This window comes from Papaver somniferum, unplaced genomic scaffold (assembly GCF_003573695.1).
Source record: "Papaver somniferum cultivar HN1 unplaced genomic scaffold, ASM357369v1 unplaced-scaffold_154, whole genome shotgun sequence".
NCBI lineage: Eukaryota > Viridiplantae > Streptophyta > Magnoliopsida > Ranunculales > Papaveraceae > Papaver > Papaver somniferum.
The window spans coordinates 4,835,327-4,855,295 of record NW_020624820.1 but is presented as its reverse complement, the minus strand read 5'-3'; the positions used below and the strand labels follow the sequence as shown (position 1 = coordinate 4,855,295).

The 19,969-nt window shown below is 38.2% G+C and overlaps 3 protein-coding genes across 5 annotated transcripts; 1 reads left to right on the top strand and 2 right to left on the bottom strand.

The window, feature by feature from the left end:
* Positions 1 to 2,372: 2,372 nt before the first annotated feature.
* LOC113336957 lies at positions 2,373 to 3,539 on the bottom strand. The gene is made up of 2 exons (XM_026582675.1): positions 3,054 to 3,539; positions 2,373 to 2,759 (listed from the first exon to the last, which is right to left on the bottom strand). Exons 1-2 carry the CDS (start codon positions 3,532 to 3,534, stop codon positions 2,407 to 2,409), a joined length of 834 nt encoding a protein of 277 aa, XP_026438460.1. The 5' UTR covers positions 3,535 to 3,539; the 3' UTR covers positions 2,373 to 2,406.
* Positions 3,540 to 10,253: 6,714 nt separating this feature from the next.
* On the top strand, positions 10,254 to 14,310 carry LOC113336688 (intracellular protein transport protein USO1-like). Of its 2 annotated transcripts, none has more exons than XM_026582334.1 (2): positions 10,254 to 13,264; positions 14,033 to 14,310. In XM_026582334.1, the coding sequence occupies exons 1-2, from the start codon at positions 10,401 to 10,403 to the stop codon at positions 14,052 to 14,054; spliced, it is 2,886 nt and encodes a 961-aa protein (XP_026438119.1). In that variant the 5' UTR covers positions 10,254 to 10,400; the 3' UTR covers positions 14,055 to 14,310. The 2 variants fall into 2 exon arrangements, with proteins under 2 accessions (XP_026438119.1, XP_026438118.1); XM_026582333.1 differs by lacking the exon at positions 14,033 to 14,310 and adding an exon at positions 13,534 to 13,912.
* A 164-nt stretch (positions 14,311 to 14,474) lies between these two features.
* On the bottom strand, positions 14,475 to 19,414 carry LOC113336689 (LEC14B homolog). Of its 2 annotated transcripts, none has more exons than XM_026582336.1 (10): positions 19,023 to 19,414; positions 18,144 to 18,668; positions 17,906 to 18,025; positions 17,722 to 17,799; positions 17,090 to 17,272; positions 16,737 to 16,814; positions 16,262 to 16,437; positions 15,328 to 15,486; positions 15,068 to 15,128; positions 14,475 to 14,943 (listed from the first exon to the last, which is right to left on the bottom strand). In XM_026582336.1, the coding sequence occupies exons 2-10, from the start codon at positions 18,576 to 18,578 to the stop codon at positions 14,752 to 14,754; spliced, it is 1,482 nt and encodes a 493-aa protein (XP_026438121.1). In that variant the 5' UTR covers positions 18,579 to 18,668; positions 19,023 to 19,414; the 3' UTR covers positions 14,475 to 14,751. The 2 variants fall into 2 exon arrangements, with proteins under 2 accessions (XP_026438121.1, XP_026438120.1); XM_026582335.1 differs by having other exon boundaries at positions 19,075 to 19,414.
* Positions 19,415 to 19,969: the final 555 nt, after the last annotated feature.

Sequence of the window (19,969 nt, the reverse complement as noted above, 5' to 3'; positions counted from 1 at the left end):
CCAAATAACAGGCCTGTAGGTCTAGTGAACACGCTGCTGCAATTTTCTCCGCAATGGGGTGTAGCGCAAGGACAAAAATAAGAGGACCAAGTGGGTCTCCCTGTTGTATGCCTTGAGTGGATGACAGGGTTGTTTCGTTATAATAGAGTCGTGCAGGCTTCGAATAACAGAACTCGATCCAACGTGAAATAGTTGGACAATGTGCTCTAGCCTCTTTGATAAAAGTTGACCTGTTTAACAAACGCATTTGATAAATCGATAAGTAACATTGTCATCGTAGGGTCATCACCTTTCATCTCCAATAATCTATTAGTTGCGTGCATAATGGCTTCCCCGCCACATGGTATTCCCACGCCAAACTGATACGTACCCAAATATGTTGACATATCTTTAGTCACCGCGGAAGCCGCCACTTTGGAGCACAATCTCCTCCAGACAGTACCCACGACAATGGGTCGAATTCCACCTCTCGGTTTGAGGAGAGGCGTTAACGGTGCGCTAGCGATGAATTCACCCAGGGAAAGTGGACACGTACCAGCGAGCTATAAATTCACCACGCCTGTGATTGATTTCAGAAGGTCGTCAGCAACTGCAGAGGAATCCAGCAGATGTTGGGATCTGAGTCCATCTCTTCGCATGCTGTTCCTTTAGGGAATGATTTCAAGGCAGATAGTACGGCATTGGAGTCCACAGATAATGCAAAAGTCGTAATTGGTTCAGCAGGAATAGATGGAGGTGGTGCATATGGGTGCTTCAGTTGAAGATCGAGCAAGGTATCTGGAGAAGATGGTGCAATCCAATTAGATGTTAGGATACATATAGCTACCGAGTATTGACCGTGGCTAAGTTTCTTCTTGCAAGCCTCAATGTTTGGGTTGTTCTTTTTCTTCTCCTTCTTGCTGGCTTGATTTGGTGGAGGCTTTTGCTATGACAGGAGTTTTTGAACCATAAAAGAGCATCCGTTAGGTTCATTCCATGTCTGAATGGCTTTGTTGATGGCAGATATTTGAAGTTTCTTCCTATTGCCTGAGCGTTCTTCACTAGAGCACTTTGGGATATACCAGTTCAAGATGCAAATAGGCAGAAGCAGTAATTGCAGTCAAGCCTGTAAATTAGAATGGTGTGTAAGCACGTTGTCGAAGGCAGTCTTCAACGCACAAGAAACTTATTATTATGCACGAGAAACTTATTATTATTATTATGAAAAGGGGCCAAGAAGGCTTTTATTAAGAAGAAGAAATATACTGAAATTTACAATGACTTGGCAGGGAGATGCGCGACAAGTGGCGCCCCAATGCCTCTTTGAATAATGATGCCTAACCCGAGGAAAAGAAAACTGCCTAAGTTATTGTTGACATCGTGACTTTCCATGCAGTTCTTCACTCTTTTCAAAAGGATTATATTGTCTTCACTCAATTCCCCCAATGTCGTAAAGGCTAAAACCCCGAAACCGTATCCATGAGTCAAACACATGTCATCATATTTGTTGCGTTTGCGTGTGATAGCGGCAGAGATTGCGTGAACCGGTGTGAAGGCGCGGTTCCCTCCTTTGGAAGATGGTGAAACACCGGTGACGTCGAAACATATTTCCTTTACATTCTCCCAGTTATATATCATGAGGTATGCCGGTTTGAGGGGGTGCTCCTGTCAGATATGAGACCCATTGACGCTTCTTTTCTTGCAGCTACTCCAGCTTTATAACACAACTCAACAAACAGGTCTCTAACCATATCATGGCGATACTTAAGACCCACTTCACTAGCACAATGGATGGCATGGTCACCGAACCGATCCATAAGCCGATTACAACATGAACAAATACTATCTTCTGCAAATAACGGTATACCCAAGCGATACTGGAGTACCGACCTGAACTGTCATGGCTCGTGGCCCTAAGGACTGATTAAGCCCTTGGATAGGGATTGTCTTTAGATAGTCTTGTGCATGAGGTTTCTTATTGCACTGCCATAAGATAGAGTCGCTCTCGGACATAACAAAAGTAGATGGTATATCTTTCATGATAGCATCATAATAACGAGTTGCCAGTAAATGCATGGGATGTGGGGCGACTTCGTTGATGTTGAAAGATGAAGGAGATAAATCACATACGTGAATGTAATGGTCCAGAGCTGTTTGAAAGTGAGGGCTAATTCTAGGTGTACCTTGTAGAATTTGGTTCTGCAAATGTTGTGTTTGGAAGCAAGAGGATATATAGCCATATTGGGTGGTGTCATGCAAAGTGTAAACGCCTAACCCACCAGCCCTGATTGGGAGAGTGGTGAGACGTTGTTGAAGTTGGCCAAACCCTGCTCCATCACTTGTGACAAAATACTGCAGGAACTGAATAAGAGACTCATCAAAATGTTGTTGCGCTGCCTGCATGCATTTTGGTCTCGTTGTACGCGTTTAAAAGTATAACTTTGAAACTTTAGCGCAGTATCGAAGTAGTAGGAGCTCTACTTGGGGATCTCGGAGCTTCTTGACACAGTCCATCAGATGCAGCGTCTTGTCTACATGATATTGGATGATATTACTGCAGAACTCGTCATTGAGACTTACTGGACCACCGATCAAACTGACACTGGTCTCTGGCATGCCTATAGCAGATGGGAAAACATCATTGCATCTTGGGTCAGGGTGTGGCCAAAAGATCTCTGTCTTCTGTATGTTCAGCTGCAGGCCTCTTGCAGGTCCTTCTTCTCGTATGATTTGAAGAGATTTTGCCACTTCCGTCGTCTCTCCAACCAGTGTCCCATCATCTAAGTACCACACATTCAGGTCCAGTTTACATTGTGCAGTAATTTTGCATATCAATGGGTTAAGAGCTAAGGAAAACAGTAGAGGCCCGAGTGGTTCTCCCTATTGGACTCCTTGTGCTTATGCTAAGGTATGTTCATTCTAATACAACTTTGCAGGCCGCGCATAACATATTTCAACCCATTTAGCAATGCTCGGACATCATTCACGTACTTCGTTAATAAAAACAGTCCTACTAATTATGTTGAAGGCGTTAGTAAAATCGATAAGCAACATAGTCATGTCAGTATGGGTACCTTTCAATTCTAAAAGCCGATTCACCGAGTGTAAAATACCTTCTCCTCTGCATGGTGTGCCAACTCCAAACTGATGTTTTCCGAGGTAACTAGTCATATATTTAAGCACTGCAGATGCTGCCAGTTTAGAGTATAAACGCCTCCATATCGTACCTACTGCGATCTGGTGAATACCACCACCAGGTTTAAGGAGAGGTGTTAATGGTGCGCTGGAAATGTACTCTCCGAGAGCTAGTGGGCATTGGCCATCAATCCACAGGTTTGCTACTCCGGTGATGTACGACAATAACTCATCTGCCACAGACGCAGCGCCATTCGTTGCATCTAGCAAGTGTTGAGATCGGAAACCGTCCCTCCCACATGATGTTCCTTTCGGGAAGCTTTTCAATGCTTTAACCACATCCTGGACATCAACAATTACCGCTGCAACATTTGGGTTACCAGCAGGGACGACGGGGGGCCGTGAATAAGGGTGTTTCATTTGCAGTTCATAAAGGGTTTCTGGGGTTGCAGGTGCAACACCCCCAGACGACAAGACACGTATGGAAGCTGTGTAATGTCCTTCCCCCAATTTCTTATGGCAAGCTTCTACATTGGTCTTGGCTTTCTTGGTGCGCTGAGGTCTCTTAGTGTTTTGCCGCTGTTGTTGATTCTTACGAGCCAGAGCTAACAGACGCTGGACGATATTGGTACATCCATTAGGTTATCCCCATTCTACCAGGGATTTGTTGATGGCATCAATCTGCATCTTTTTCCGTGTACTGGATATGGCTTCACTGGCGTTGTTAGGGACGTACAGATTAAGAGTGCACACAGGAAACAACAGTAGTTGAATCCATGGGAGTAATCCAGTGGGTTTTGCTATCACCTTGTCCATTGCCGATTTCAATGCTCTGGAAAAATTCAACATACACGGGGGAGGAATGCTGGCTGTTGTCGTAATTTGTTTCTGATAAACCAAGTCGAGAAGTTCTAATGAAAGACCAAACGATTTATCAGGAATGTCAGTGTTGTTGGACACCGATACATATTCTGCTTCAGCATGTGGTTTATCGATGCCGTGTATTAGGAAATCTGCAGACCTGCCATTAAATGGACCTAATAGTATGTTACCCCCATGAGGACGACATGGGCGCTTCCATGACTGCACTTTCATGCAATCACCGCAAAGCCACGTCTCCATCAGAGTTAGAAGGCGTTCCCAGGACTGATAAACACTTAAGTGAGTACCAATCCTTTCGTTGCATACCGTTAAGCTAGTTTGAGAAGGCCAATGATGATCCTTAATGTGTCGTCGAATGGAAGTTTTGGCATAACCCCGTCCATTGTATCCATCCTGAAAATCATCAAAATGCTTGAAAGGGCAGTGAGCCATTGAATCATCCACCAGACTATGACTCCTATCGCTGTCAGGTTCATCCTCATCTGATGGAAGGGCCTGTGAAAACGACAATCGCCTGGTTCTTGGAATTGCAGATCCAATGAAACTGCAATAACCGTTTTTCCAGAGTTAGGGCAAACCCGATGAAAACAACAGAAAATTATCTCAAACGATCAGGAAAAAAGTGGGGGAATCAGTGATGCTTAATATGAAAAAAATCTGAAAGTGTTAGGCTGTTGAAGATTGCGTTATGATAATAGAAAGCAACTCAGGTTTTCAATTGCATGGGTTTTCGCCGGAGTCTCTCTCTCCTGCGTTATTATTATTATTTTTATTATATTTTTTTTCATTTTTAATACATTATTATATTATTGGATAACGATTATTACATGAAACTAGTTGGAAGCCTAACAAGCTAGGCTCCAACAACGCACTACTACATTACTTTAACAGGTTACCGTGCTAGCCTACCAGCGAGCCTTATGAGGAACCAGTCAAGGGAGCTGAAGCGGATAGAGGGGCCGATTATGTCTCAAGGAGAGGCAAGCTAACTCTACCTTCCATGTCAAATTCTGCAATATTGCGTCATCGGGGACTCGAATCTGGGACCTCCTGGAGCGCATCAAATCTTTTTGGAACAGGGATGACCAGCTGAGCTAGATACTCGTTGTTATTATTATTATTATAAAAAAGAGAGTTACCTAGTTTGTAATTGAGGTCATAGTTAGCTATACAATTTCTCAACCTCTTCAAAAGAATCATTATGTCTTCACTAAGTTCACATAAAGTGGAGAAAGCAAGGACTCCAAAATCATACCCATGAGCCATCACCTTATCCAAATATTTTGCCCGCTTGCGTGAAATAGCATTAAAAATGGCTACACGCGGGACGAAAACCCGACCACTAACACCAGAAAAGGGTGAGACACCCGTAACATCAAAACAAAAATCTTGCCCGTTGATCCAATTATAGACAAAAATGGCAGCAGGCTTTAAAGTCTTGGCATCATCAGGTAAGATCCCAAGATTGACCTCCTTTCTAGCTGCAACTCCGGCCTTGTAAAACATATGGACACAACATTCCTAACAAAATCATGCCTAAACATTATACCCACCTCACTTGCACAATGAAGTGCATGATATCCATAGACATCCATCTTCCTCTTACAACAAGCACAAACATCAATAGTATTAAAAATAGGTACACCAAGCATGTAACAAACAACTGCCCTGAAATGGCGAGGCCCAAGTGTCTGATTAATCCCACATATTGGTATAACTTTAAGATAATCCTGCGCATGTTCAAGCCTATTGCTTTGCCAAAGTATAGTATCACGTTCTGACATAACAAATTTTTAAGGCATATCTTTCTTAACAACCTCAAAATACTGTTTGCCAAAGATTTCATAGGACGAGTGGCAATATTATTGATATCGAAATAAGACAACCCACATACCTGCTTGAATTGTGACAAAGCATGCTGAAAAACTTAGGCTTGGTTCAGATTCAGGTGGAAGATTAAGAATGACCTCTTGCAGATTTCTTGTTTGAAAACAAGAAGCAAGAAAACATTATTTACTTGTGTTGTCCATTGTGTAAACACCCAGACCCCCATATTTCATTGGTAGTGTAGCAATACGTTGTTGGAGAAGACTAAACCCTGCACCATCTCCTGTAACAATATGCCGTAGAAATTGTACCAAAGGAAGATCATAACAAGAAATAATTTGTTGGAGAGCATTAGGTTTAGTGGTTCTCAGGTTAAAATAAAGCTTCGACACACCTGCGCAACTTCGTAAAAGTAATAACTCACATCGCTGGTCATGTAATTGCTTAACAGATTCCATTAGTTGTAAAGTCTTATCAATTTTAGTCTTTACAAGATCACTACAGAATTGAAAATTAAGACTCACCGGCCCTCCCAACAGCTTTACACCACTAGTACGTCTACTAATGTTGACCGGAAAGACTCCATCATCTTGGCTTCAAGGATCAACACATGGCCAAAATAATTCAGTCTTGCTAACATTAAGATGTAACCCACGACTACTACCTTCAGCCTGAATTATGGAGAATGCTTTTTCTACTTCCAAGCTATCACCAGCAATAGTACCATCATCAAGGTACCATGCATTAAAATTCAGATTACACTGACTTGAAATCATGTTCACTAGAGGGTAAAGAACCAAAGCAAATAATATAGGACCTAATGGATCCCCTTGTTGTACCCCAATAGCAGATGACAAAACAAACTCATTATAGTAGAGTCTTGCTGGTGAAGCATAACAAAACTCCACCCATCTGGATATACTAGGACATCTAAGTCTAACTTCCTTAATTAATGTGGTTCGATCAACCATATTAAAAGCATTAAAGAAGTCAATTAGAAGCATAGACATACTATTGAGAGTACCTTTCATCTCCAAGAGTCTGTTTGCATCGTGAAGAATACCTTCTGCTCCACATGGAACCCCAACTCCGAACTGATGATCCCCTAGATATAAAGACATGTCTTTACCAACTGATTTGGCATCGAGATTTAAGCATAATCTACGCCATATTGTACCAACAACAATAGGCATAATCCCACATCCATGCTTGAGAAGAGGAGTTAAGGGAACACTCGCAATGTACTCTCCTAAAGCAGATGGACATTGTCCAGCCAACCATAAATTGACCACCCCAGTAATGGATGCTAAAAGCTCCTCACCCACAGCAGCAACTGCACCACTCAAAGCATCTAAGAGATGTTGAACGTACCCTAATCCCATCTCTGCCACATGTTGTGCCTTTAGGAAAGCTCTTCAAAGCATCAAGAACAACTTTAGAATCGACAGACAAAGCATCAACTTCAACTGGCTCAGGGGGATAGATGGTGAAGGAGCATTTGGGTGTTTATTATTATTATTATTATTATTATTATTATTATTATTATTATAAAAGATGCCACTAAGGCTATATTGAAGAAAAAAGAGTTAATTACAAAGATTTGGCAGGGAGTCGAGCAACAAGTTGTGCTCCCACACCTTTTTGAATAATAATACCTAATCTATGGAAGAGAGAACTACCCAAGTTATTATTAACATCATGACTTGCCATACAGTTTTTCAAACGATTTACAAGGACGATAATGTCATCACCTAACTCACCTAAGGTTGAGAAGGCTAGAACCTCAAATTCATATCCATGAGTCAGACATAGACTGGCGTATTTGTTACGTTTGCGAGTAATAACTGTTAATATTGCATGCCCTGGAGTGAAGGACCGATTCCCACCTTTAGAAAATGGTGAAACACCTGTCACATCGAAACATGTGTCTTTGCCATTCTCCCAATTGTAGACCATAATATCTGCTGGTTTAAGGGGTGTGTTCATGTTGGAGGTAAGTCCTATCGAAGCTTCCTTCCTGGCTGCTACTCCGGCTTTATAACATAATTCCGCAAAGAGGTCTCGTACCATATCATGTCTGTATTTCAGGCCCACTTCGCTTGCACAATGGATTGCGTGATCATAATAATAATAATTATTATTATTATTATTATATCATAATTTATTGGATATGTCAATTAAAAAAATAAATTTCCATATTAACCACCCCAACCGGTTGATCCAAGATTTTTTTTCGGATCCGTCTCTAGAAACAAATTGAAGGTACGTAGTTAAAAATTCGTAACTAATCAAAAATTTGCGAGTAAATTAAATACTTATTCAACTAGGAGTATAAGAACTTTATTTATTTACGAAGAAAAAAATAATTTAAAATATAACATACGAAGAACTTAAACCTAAGTTAAATTCAAAAAAGAAAAACCAAGGTATTTTTCGGAAAACCAAATAAATTATTACTTTCTCAATCCTAGAGAAACCAATATAAAGGATTGGTATGTACGCGGCGTTTTGTATTTTACTAATATCTATATATTTGATATTTTTATGATAGGTAAATATAACCTTTGTTATTACTGGGGTTAGTCCTGGGCTCAACCTCTCGTGCTTTATAAATATATAAATCAAATATACATATATAACAATTCATTTGAGATTTGAGTAGTTTATTTCTCTCTCAGCACTCAACTAATTCCACTTTATACATAGTAAGTCTCTATTCCAATACATTTTTCTTTTCGATGGTCGATTGATTATCTCGATGATATATCAATCAACTTCGATTCTATTATATATCAGCTAATTCCAAAATTAGATATCATAAATTGGTTTGATCATAGAACAAAACTAAATCATCTAACCTATATTTCTTTTCATATGTGCTTTGTCAATATTCGTTTTCTAGTTTTGATTTGTGTTTTGGAATTGCCATTTTTTTTTGTTTGATTTTACATTAAAATATCATCTTTAAATTTTCGGCGTGGTTTTTTTTGTCTTATATGTCAATTTCTGTTGTTGTTAATATAGATGATAAAAAATTGTATTTGTTGCTGGTAATGTTGCCGTCAAAATTTATTTATTTTCACCAATATAATATAGCGAGAAAATGATTTGTTTCACTTGACTTCTTAGTGAAAAATCGAATTTTCACTCAACGAATAGTGAAAAATCTGATTTTTTTTTACCTTCACAATTTCAAGAAAGAAACAATAGCGGTGAGGGATCTCTGTTTCTTAGAGGTGGTTGTGGCAAAATAAGTACGAAAAAATAATAATTTAGGGATTATAAGTTTGACAATATCTTTTGTATACAAAAAAATATATTTATTTTTCATATTAAGTAATGGTTACTTTCGCAATCAGCATCAAAATCAGTATAACTAAATGTTGATTTATGGTATGTTGAATCATAATAGTGGACTGTTAATTCTCGATAAAAAGATAATTATCCTATATATAATTGTTTTCTTCGTAATATAAGTGGAGGCAAAATTGTGAAACCTTTATCTTAATGTGGATCCAATAATTGTTATTTAACCAAATCGAAATATAACATTAAATCTACTAAATCAACATGTTCCCATAAATTCTTTGCATCCTTCTGGTTCCACCACCACTGAACACAAAGATAACGGATAAGATAGTTTAACAACACTTTAAGACAAATAATAGTGTTCAGAGGCACCACCAAATTGAATTTGAACGTTAGGTTTAGGGATTTGGACATTTTATTACATGCATCACAATGGTTCATGAATCATGAGTTTATATTCATGTTCTTCTGATTTCTTTATTTTCCTTTTGGGACGTAATATTCAGCTGATATGATGTTTGTATGTTTATAATAACATTGCCAAAAGCAACATTACTAAACTTAGAATTTTTTCTTGTAATATTGGTCCATTCTTTGTTTAAACTTAGCTGATAAACCCATACATAGACCATTAGTTTGGGCGACATCTGACTGGCGATTTGGCCCATTATACTGATTTCTTTTTTTCTTTATCATCTAAATGTTTTTAACGTGTATAGATTTTCATAATTAATTTACCAAGAAGATTAGTTGCGTTACCGGACTCCAGGTCACCAACTTTTGACCAGCTCTGACCGACGAGTACAATTTCATTTTGAACAGGAAAGTCCTAGTCACTTCTTTTGATTCACACCTTGAAAAACAAAAAAACACACCACGACCCATTTATATTGAAGTAGGTGTACAAAACCTAAACAAACCGACGTTTAATCATTTGAAATGAGATCTATAATAATTTAACACTCAAAGAGTAAGTAATATCCACCCACGTTTTGATATCGTAGGCAAAAGAAAACAACAGTAAAATCTCCAAACAATACCCTAGTAATTCGGATCTACCTTTTCAAAACCCTATAAAAATCAGAAATCCCATCCTGGTAAAATGTGCAAAAATAATTTGAATTTTGAAAAACGATTTCCTTTCCTTATTTTCTCTCTCTCTCCCTCTCATTTATAGGAAAGAATCTTATCACCCAAAACCCTAGACAAAAAACCCTAACCTCTTATCTCCAATCTCTTCATCTTGAACCCTAAAACAAAAAAAATCAATGGCGAAGAAGAAACAATCGCAGCAGCAACAAGAAAACCATCAGGAGACAGAAACACAGACACAAGAAATCGAAAAGCCTAAAAAAATCCCGATGGAAGAGATTGAAAATCCAGCTGAGAAACTAAGGAATCTGAAAGCGTTAAATGAAATGCTGGTGAAAAAAACAGTTGAGAACAGAGAGCAAATCAATACGTTGCAGAAATCCAAATTAGAACTCGAATCTGAGATTTCTCGGTTTCAGACTGAGACTCAGAAGTTTGAGACGGAGAAGAAGGAGCTTGAAGGTAAAGTGGTGGAGGTGAAATCTGAAATGGAGAATGAAATAGAGAAGGTTAAAGTTGAAGTGGAAGAGAAAGTGAAAGAAGGGGATCAGTTGAAGATGAAGATTAAAGAGTTGGAGAACGAGAAACTGGATGAAATCGAACGGTTGAAATCGAAGTATGACGGTGTTGTGGAAGAGAAATCTGAGTTGCAAGACGAAATCAACAAGTTGAAGAAATCTGTGGATCTTCTTAATGGAGATCTTGTTCATGACAGAGAAGTTGTTTCTGAATTGGAAACGATTCAGAAGAAACTCGACGTTCAGGTTAAGGAATCCAAGTATCTGAACGGGAAAATCAGCGAGTTGGAGAAGAATGAAGTGTTGCTTCAGAAGAAACTCGACGTTCAGGACAAAGAATCCAAGAATCTCAAAGTGAAAATTGGCGAGTTAGAGAAGAGCGAAGTGTTGCTGCAGAAGAAACTCGACGGTCAGGACAAAGAATCCAACAATCTGAAATCAAAAATCAGCGAGTTAGAGAAGAGCGAAGTGTTGTTGCAGGAGAAACTCGACGTTCAGGACAAAGAATCGAATAATCTGAAAGCAAAAATCAGCGATTTAGAGAAGAACGAACTATTGCTTCAGAAGAAACTCGACGTTCAGGACAAAGAATCCAACAATCTGAAAGTGAAAATCAGCGAGTTAGAGAAGAACGAAGTGTTGCTTCAGGCGAAACTCGACGTTCAGGGTAAAGAGTCCGAGAATCTGAAAGCGAACATCAGCGAGTTCGAGAAGAAGGAACTGTTGATTCAGAAGAAACTCAGTGAGGTAGAAATGGCAAATGAAAAGCTTGTCGAAGGAAAGAAAGATATTGAGAAAACTTTAGAATCTGTGAAAAGCGAGAAGAATTCGGTTGAGAAGAAGTTGGCCCAGTCTTTGAAAGCGTGTGATGATTTGAAGCAAGAGAAGGAAGGGGTTGTATTGCAGAAGGAGAATATTGAGAAGAACAGAGTTTACCAGTTGGAGAAAATTAATGATTTGGAGAAACATGTTCAGGAGCTTGTTGCAACGATTTCTTCATTGGAGAAGAATGATAAGATTCTGAAAAAGAAGGTCGCGGAAGAAAAGAAGGAAAGGGACGAAGCATTTGAAAGTTTATTGGGTGAGAAAGGTTTGATTGAACAGAAGTTGGTTGATTCGGGGAAGATGGTCGAGGAATTGAAACGAGAGAAGGAAGAAATTGCTGTAGAGAAGAGTAAGATTGAGAAGAACAGGGCGGATCAGTTACTGAAAGTAGCTGATATGGAGAAGTATGTTGAGCAGCTTGTTGCAACTGTTGCGTCGTTGGAGAAGAATGATAAGATGTTGAGAAAGAAAGCTGCAGAAGAAAAGAAGGAAAGGGATGAAGCATTTGAAGGTTTATTGGGTGAGAAAAGTTTGATTGAGCAGAAATTGGTTGATTCGGGGAAAATGATCGAGGAGTTGAAGCGAGAGAAGGAAGAAATTGTTGCGGAGAAGAACAAGATTGAGAAGAACAGGGCCGATCAGTTACTGAAAGTAGCTGATATGTCCAAGTATGTTGAGCAGCTTGGAGCTACTATAGCTTCAAAGGACAAGAACGACGCGCTTTTGCGAAAGAAAGTTGATGAAATGGAGAAAGGCTATACCGAAGCTTTAGAGAAACAACAACTGTTGAAAGTGGAATTGGATTCAGAAAGAAAGAAAGTGAAGGAAATTGTTGAAGAGAAAGATGTTATTGAGAGAACTAAGATGAAGATGCAAAATGAGGTTGAAGAGCTTCGGAATGAATTGGGTGCGCTTGAAATGTCGGTTTCTCAGCTTGAGAAGTCTTACAAAGATCAAATGGATTCTAACAAGCATCTGAAGTCAGAGGTTGGGTCTTTGAATGATAATCTCAAAAGGGTTGCTGCTGAGAAGAGTGAAATTCAGAAGGAACTTGAGTTGAAGAAAAAGGAAGAGTCGAGTTTGAGTTTGAAAGTGAAGGAATTGCAAAAGAGTATGGATGATTCAGTGAAGGAGCTTGAGTTGAAGAAAAAGGAAGAGTCGACTTTGAGTTTGAAAGTGAAGGAATTGCAAAAGAGTATGGATGATACAGTGAAGGAGATTGAGATGCAAAAGAAAGGAACGGGTTCGCTTTCTGGTGAAATGAAGAAGCTGGAAACTCGGTCAGAAATGTTGATTAAAGAGAAGTCATTACTAGAGAAGAAATTGGATGAAGTTGAAAAGGGAAACCAAAGTTTGACTTCAAAGATGAAGTCTGCTCAAATGAATGCTGAGAAGGCTTTGTTGATGTTGAAGGATGCTGTGGAAGTAATGTGCGGAGCTGAAGATGAAGAGAGGGAAGCAACTGTGGAATCTGATATTGATATGAAGAAAACCGAGAAAGATATCCGACCATTTGCATCTGAGTTGGAAAGTATCAGAAAGGCTTTCAAGAGTAAGGATAAGAAACTGGAAGAAATGACTCAACAGATTGAGAACCTGAAGAAGTCTGCTACGAAGAGTTCTAACATTTGGGCATTGGTATCTTCTGCGACCACTATCTTTGCTGCAGCATCTGCGACTTACATTGCAAGAGGACGGTAAATTGCTCATCTTGTTTACTAAGTTTAGCGCAACAGTTATGACGCATGTTCCTACCAATAACAGCAAACATCTGTTGTCTTATGTCTTGCTTATTTTGCTAGTTCACGCTGATGTCTGTCTTTTGACTGAAATCCTTATGATGTTAACTGTTATTTTATCTTCAATAACAATGTTATCTTTCTTTTTGAATCTCTACTAGCTGTGTTTTTCCTGTGAATGAATGAATATCATTCTGCCATCCATTCTCTCTATAAATTGTATAAAGGTATGGCAAAAAGAGTCCGCACACTGAAATCCTTAGGATGGTAAGTGTTGTTTTATCTTCAATAAGTGTGAAACTTTCTTTTGAGTCCCTACTAATTGTTTTTTTCCTGTGAATGAGTGTAGTGTTAATCTCATTTGCATGAATATCACTCTTCCATCCATTTCTCTCTATAATTTGTATGTATGGCAAAAAGATTCGGCAAACTGAAATACTTGTTTGGTGTTGTTTTATCTTCAATATCGATGTTAGCTTTCTTTTGAATCTGTGAATGAATGTATTGATAATCCAATTTGCATTAGTTACTGTTTCCCTGTGAATGAATGTAGTGATAATCCAATTTGCATCGGTTTCACTCTTCCTTCCATTCCTCTCTATAATCAGTTTCATTTTTCTCATGTGGATGCATATCTTTCGTCTGAAATCCTTATGAGGTTAATTGTTAACTATAGTTGTTTTCCTCTGAATGATTTTAGTGTTAATCTTTATAATTTGTTTCAAGGTATGGCAAAAAGAGTCCGTAAACTGGGCATCAGGTTGATGACCGACTGGGAATCGGGTGAGACGATAGGTTTTCTGTACGTTTGGATGATTTCTGTGCGTGGTGGAAGGTGGTCATTTGGGATTTACTAACAGCAAGCAGCTCTCCATTTTGTAAGGATATGTAGCAACTGCTAATGTAAATAAGAAATAATGCGAAGAAGGCTGTATTTTTTTGGAGACAGCTGTTTCAGGTTATTGAGAAGAAATGTGAAACCACTTTCTCTAATCTTGCTTTTACATACTCCGCAGTGACTGCAGTGATAAAGTATTTACTGGTGTTTAATGTCGTCCGATGCTAATTTCATAGTGCTCTGCACGGTGAAGCATCCAAAATAATTTCATAGTGCTCTGCACAGTGAAGCATCCAAAACTACCATGCGGATTGCCTACACACTTGCGAATATCAAACCTCAATTACAAGGAAGTGCATTCACTAATTTATTACTGCAAACTTGCAAGAGTAAGATGGGCTATATACATAGACCGGAGAGAGATAGATACAGGTCCTATGAATACTATAAATACAAACATATGTTCGTTGCTCTTTGATGAAGAGCTTAACTTCTTAAAGACGAGTTGGAAGGAAGAAAAAAAAATCGGTAACATTATATCCTATGTAATAACATTGTCGCTTTTAATCTGACCCTAAACAACATGGACCAGCTATATCACATCTTCTCAATATATTGGGAGTAGTTGGCTTCTTTTTCGCGGAATTGGTGTTGGGTTTACTGCATTCCCGGGGAATTCACTTCTAGCAATGACCCCATCCCAAGAGGAACTGACGAGCATCGGATAATAAGGGTGCCAGTTGCAATCTCTGACAGTTGTTGCATGATTTTGAAGTTTCGCAACTTGGGATCCACTTACCTATAGACATGAACCACCATCAATACTTTCTTACATTAGCACGGCAGTAATTATTCCTCTAGCATAGTTTTTATCATGAATGACAAAACAAAATAGTGGTAACTGAAAAAGCTTGGTTGCTCACCACATCATAAATATAAACAGACGAGTCGTTAGATCCAGTGTATATGTACTTCTGTCCAGTGCTGCAGCAAGACAAACATCAAAATTCATACTAACTAAAGAAAATTACAGTCTTTTACCAGAAACTTTGAGAGGTTTTCACAGTACATAGCAGGTTTGTAGTTTGGATGATTTCAGCAAGCCAAGTTGACTCGGATAGAACTCCAGTATTTAATAAGAGTCAAATAGTTCACTGGAGTTGTGAGTTATAAAAGCGTGTACCTGTGAACTGGAGAGAAGTAGCAACGGATAAGAGTACGCAGAACCGAATGGCCCTTGTATGTAGACAATGACTGATCATATGGATGCCTTGATTTTCTTGCACGTGCTGGATATTCCATCCATCGGTAATCCCATTCGTAGTTTTTCAATCTACCGTGGCTGAAGAAAGAAAATATATAGTAGGATGCAGGGACAGTCAGATGGCACTTGACAAACCTATGAACCTTAATAGAACCTACTTTGAAAAACTCAGGCCCGAGTCACTGGTCAAAGGAACTGTCGAGTTAGGTTCATAAGGTTCATAACTCGGCATTTTCACGACCATGCTGATTACAAATTAACAACTACAGATGAAGATGAGCGAATACGCTCATTAACGCTACAAGCTATACATGAAAGACATGCACACATAAGTAGACCATATCTGCAGCCTTGACCAAAACTATGTACATACAAATACGCAACACAATTTGACAAAAGGTACCTTGTCGAGTAACTAAATCATGCAACATAGGAAGATAAATTTACCTTTGATAGTGAAAACGAAATGTATGAACCAATTTCCCTGACCCAATAAAACAGTAATGCAGAAAAACACTTCTGCCCGTGGCATGCCTTAAATGTTTCATTGGTGTACACTTGAACCAGGGAAATACGCATATAGTTCGAAGGTCAAATCACACTCATGATAAAAGTTCGAGAAAGCTACATCTGTTACTCAGTCAGTAGTGGAGAACGGTGAAAGAATCACCATTTAAGAGTACGAGTCTCCTAAGGTAATTCTTCTTTCCTATAATAGCGCTTGGTCACCACTAGTCTTTAGTTAAGTGCAAGACATTGAAATAGGTGAAAATTGGATAATCATGAATTATACGTATGATTTAAGAAAATAAAGTGAGGAGAGTGACATGGAAATCAGGTGAAGTATGCATACCAATCAACATTTGAGGACATTTTTCTGATATCCCAACGTTTGATGGTTTGATCTTTCCCATTTGAAATAAAATAGCGTCCATCCCCACGACTGTCGAGAAATGTAATGCCTTCTAGATGTCCCACAAGAATACCTGCTGCCTTTCCTTCTGCCTTAAAGCAACGTCTATCCCACACCTAAAGAAACATAAATTCACCAACAAAAAAGAAATGAATCTTCCTCAGAAATTGTGCCTATCCCACCCACACCTAGAAATTTACCAACAAAAATGAAATTATTATTTCTCATTAATTTGTTATCCTCTATTACAGAATAACAACTTCTTCTAGGTAATTTTTCTATGTATTCTTTTCTTTTTTTCTTTTTGGCATTTTTGTAAGTTTTAACAGGCCATCAGAGTTCACTTGCTGAAATCATGAATAAACTCAGTCTGTTCCGTGAAGGACAAAATATGTTTGAGAAATCTAACGGTTACCTTGCAAAGATTATCATCACTCCCCGAATATATGAGATGGCCAGATTCATCAGCAAAACATACCGTGTTAACATCAGACTGTTATAGCATAAAAAAAAGATCTTAGTAAATTTATACTGGCCTTTCACAGGTTACCTAAGAATATATACAAGCAGATTTTAAAATGAAGTACAACTATCAAAATTCCCTAAGAATATATACAAGAAACATTTGAATTTGGCCACAGAGAAAACGCTCATCAAGCACTTAAGAAGTTTTCTGCAATTCGACTTGTATAAACTGAAGGAAATATATCAAAACAACTTATACTAAAGAGGATTTCATTCAACTGGGAACAGGGTAGCTTCTCATACCGTGTGTGCTTCAATTTTCAGTGAAAGCTTTTTCCTTTCAAGGTCATAGACGTATATCGAATCATCACTACTTCCGGCTACTAATTCTCGTCCATCAGTGGAGAATTTGACAGAGAATATCCCAAAAGAGTCCTCTTCTTCCCCGTCATCGTTAGCAGAGAAATCTAGACCTTCGTGAATATCCTGCATTAAGAGGAGCTTCGATGTGAAACATTACTTGGAAAGATAAACCCGATACTTCCAAAATAAACACTGTGATTTTCATGACAGCTATAAGAAATGAACTATTAAGCTAATCACTAATCCTCTAAAGTAAGTAAACCAGAAGAAGTTGAATACAGAATGAGATCACTGTTGCATAATTCGCCAAAAGGAACAGAGAACAAAGAAATGAGATCATTGTTGCATGATTAGAACCACTCCAATCAGTTGTCTCTCAGTCTGGAGTCTTATGAAATTGGGTGCCCGGCTCCTCTTAATAATCTATATTTATCTATAACAAGTTGATTGGTCACACAAACAAGTAGCCATGGGAGTTTCTAGATTCCGTAAACTGTTACTTGCATGACTTATATAATAGCTCCAATCACACCCCAAATGCACAGATAATTAGTGTTAGTTGAAGCACTTACGGTAACATTTGCACGTGACTGTTTCCCACCAGATCTGATATTAACAATATGGACTATCGGAGACATACTGGCATAAACCTGCAAGCAGAGTAACAAATGAATAAATGAGACTACTAGATAACAATGACTACCCCATCATGTTCCATGGTATACACGGTACCGTCAGCAATCAATAGGAACTTACAAGATACTGTTGATCCGGTGACAGTGATGTATCAGTGATAGTCCAACGCAAGCTTCTAGCGTGGATGTCCTTATGAACTTTCCACCCATTTTCGACATCATATATTCGAATGTGGCTTCCCTGTTCAAGTTAACCAGTTAGTTAATTGCCGTAAACAACACAACTTTTCAAATTCAACTGGTTACACATTTCTACGTAACGTATATGAAAAGTAAACTAGAAGAAAGCAACGAAATACCTGAAACCCGGCAACAAAAAGCGAACCATCAGCCGAAAACTGAGAAACATAAGCTCGGCTATCCATCTTATCAATTCTATAAGGTCCACTAACAGGCAAATATCTACTGAGAACATGACAACAATCCGCCGAAGAAAATTTCCCTCTTCCCGTAAAGTTACATTCTCGCCCAGCCAACAACTTAACCATTGAAACAGGCAAATCAGGCTTGCCAGGACCAATCTTACAAAGACGTTCATTCGGTTCAGTTCTCATCTTAGTAAGCTGAGCAAATTCATCACCATCCAAGTAGTTAAATTTCCCTTTCTGTTTCCTACTGCCTGAAGCTTCATTTCCATTTTTCATAGAACCATCACATAATTCTGAATCTATTTCTAGTTTACTCATTGTATAACCCATTTCATCAAATTCGGTATCACTATCTATTTCATACATATTAATCTATAACCATTGGTGATGAAATTGTCTCAGGTACCTCAACTAAAAGCATTACTCACTATTGACCAGTCATCATCAATGTCTTCACTGCAAAAAGCAAAAATCATCTTTTATTGTCACAAAATCACAATTCTTCATCAAACCCAAATATATTGTCCAAATTAGAGATCAAATGAAGTAAAACAAACCAAATTTAACCATGTATGTACTGCAAAATATCAATCTAGAATTAAGATATTTCATTGCAAAAATGAAAATTTCTCTACAACACAGTGATTAAAATAAATAAAATGAAAACCCCATATCAGATAATACACTAAAAACATGAAAAATCACAGAAATCAAGCAGTATCTATCCACAAATTACAAAAACTAAACAGAAATTTTCTAAAAAGTCAAACCAAACTAGAGAATTATCATGATGAAGACAGAAAAACTTACACAAAATAACCCCAAATCACAAAACCATTTAGGAATACAAGATCTCACATACCTATTGTTAGAATCTATGGAAGGAATAAATTAAAAAAGTTGAGATTTTTTTTCTTCTTTTTGTGAGTATCACTTGTTATGTAGTGTAGTGAAATTTGGTAGTTAGTTAATATGACGGTGTGGATAACCAGAATTACACGAATTGAGATAGAATTGAAGAGAAGAAAAAGGTTTTAGACTGGACTGGGTTTTTTGGGTTGCAGAGCAGAGTAGACAGAAAAACTGTGAGAATCAAAGAGAGAAACGAGGCCATACGCCGATGAGTGTTTAGAAAGATGGTCCATAATACGACACGTAGAGTTGTTTGTTAATCATTTGCTTTTCTTTTCTTTTGATTTTTTTCTGGAATTCTCTTAATGTCTGCCATCAAGGCTTTTATTAAGAGAAACAAATAGTAAGGGCACTTCCTACGGTAATGGTCGGATGAAAACTTTTGTTGAGCGGGATGGATGGCCAAACATGTTTTTTCACTATGGTAAATTATTGGGCGGTTGATTATTAAGCACCAAAGCTTACGACACATGCTAGCATCCGACAGTTAAGTGCCAGCATTGGAAGAACAAGCGCTAGCGCTCAAAGCACAAACGCGACGTTAGAACTTAGAACGTTGGCGTTTGTAACAAAAACGTCAACGGGTAGTTTTTTAAAAATTCAAAATTCATTTTTTATCTCTATAAATTACCATCATTTTCAAACAATTCACTCACACCAAAATTCACTTCTCTTGAATTTTTTCTTCTAAAATCTATTTCAATTTTTGAGTTTATTGTTGGTGAAATAGCTGAAAAGGCGATCACACTTTTTTGCGATGCAAAACTTGAAGCTGTTGTTTCTAAGATATGTGGGAGTTTTAAAAAGATTGAAAATTGTAAGAAGGAAGTGCAAGTTTTCGAAGT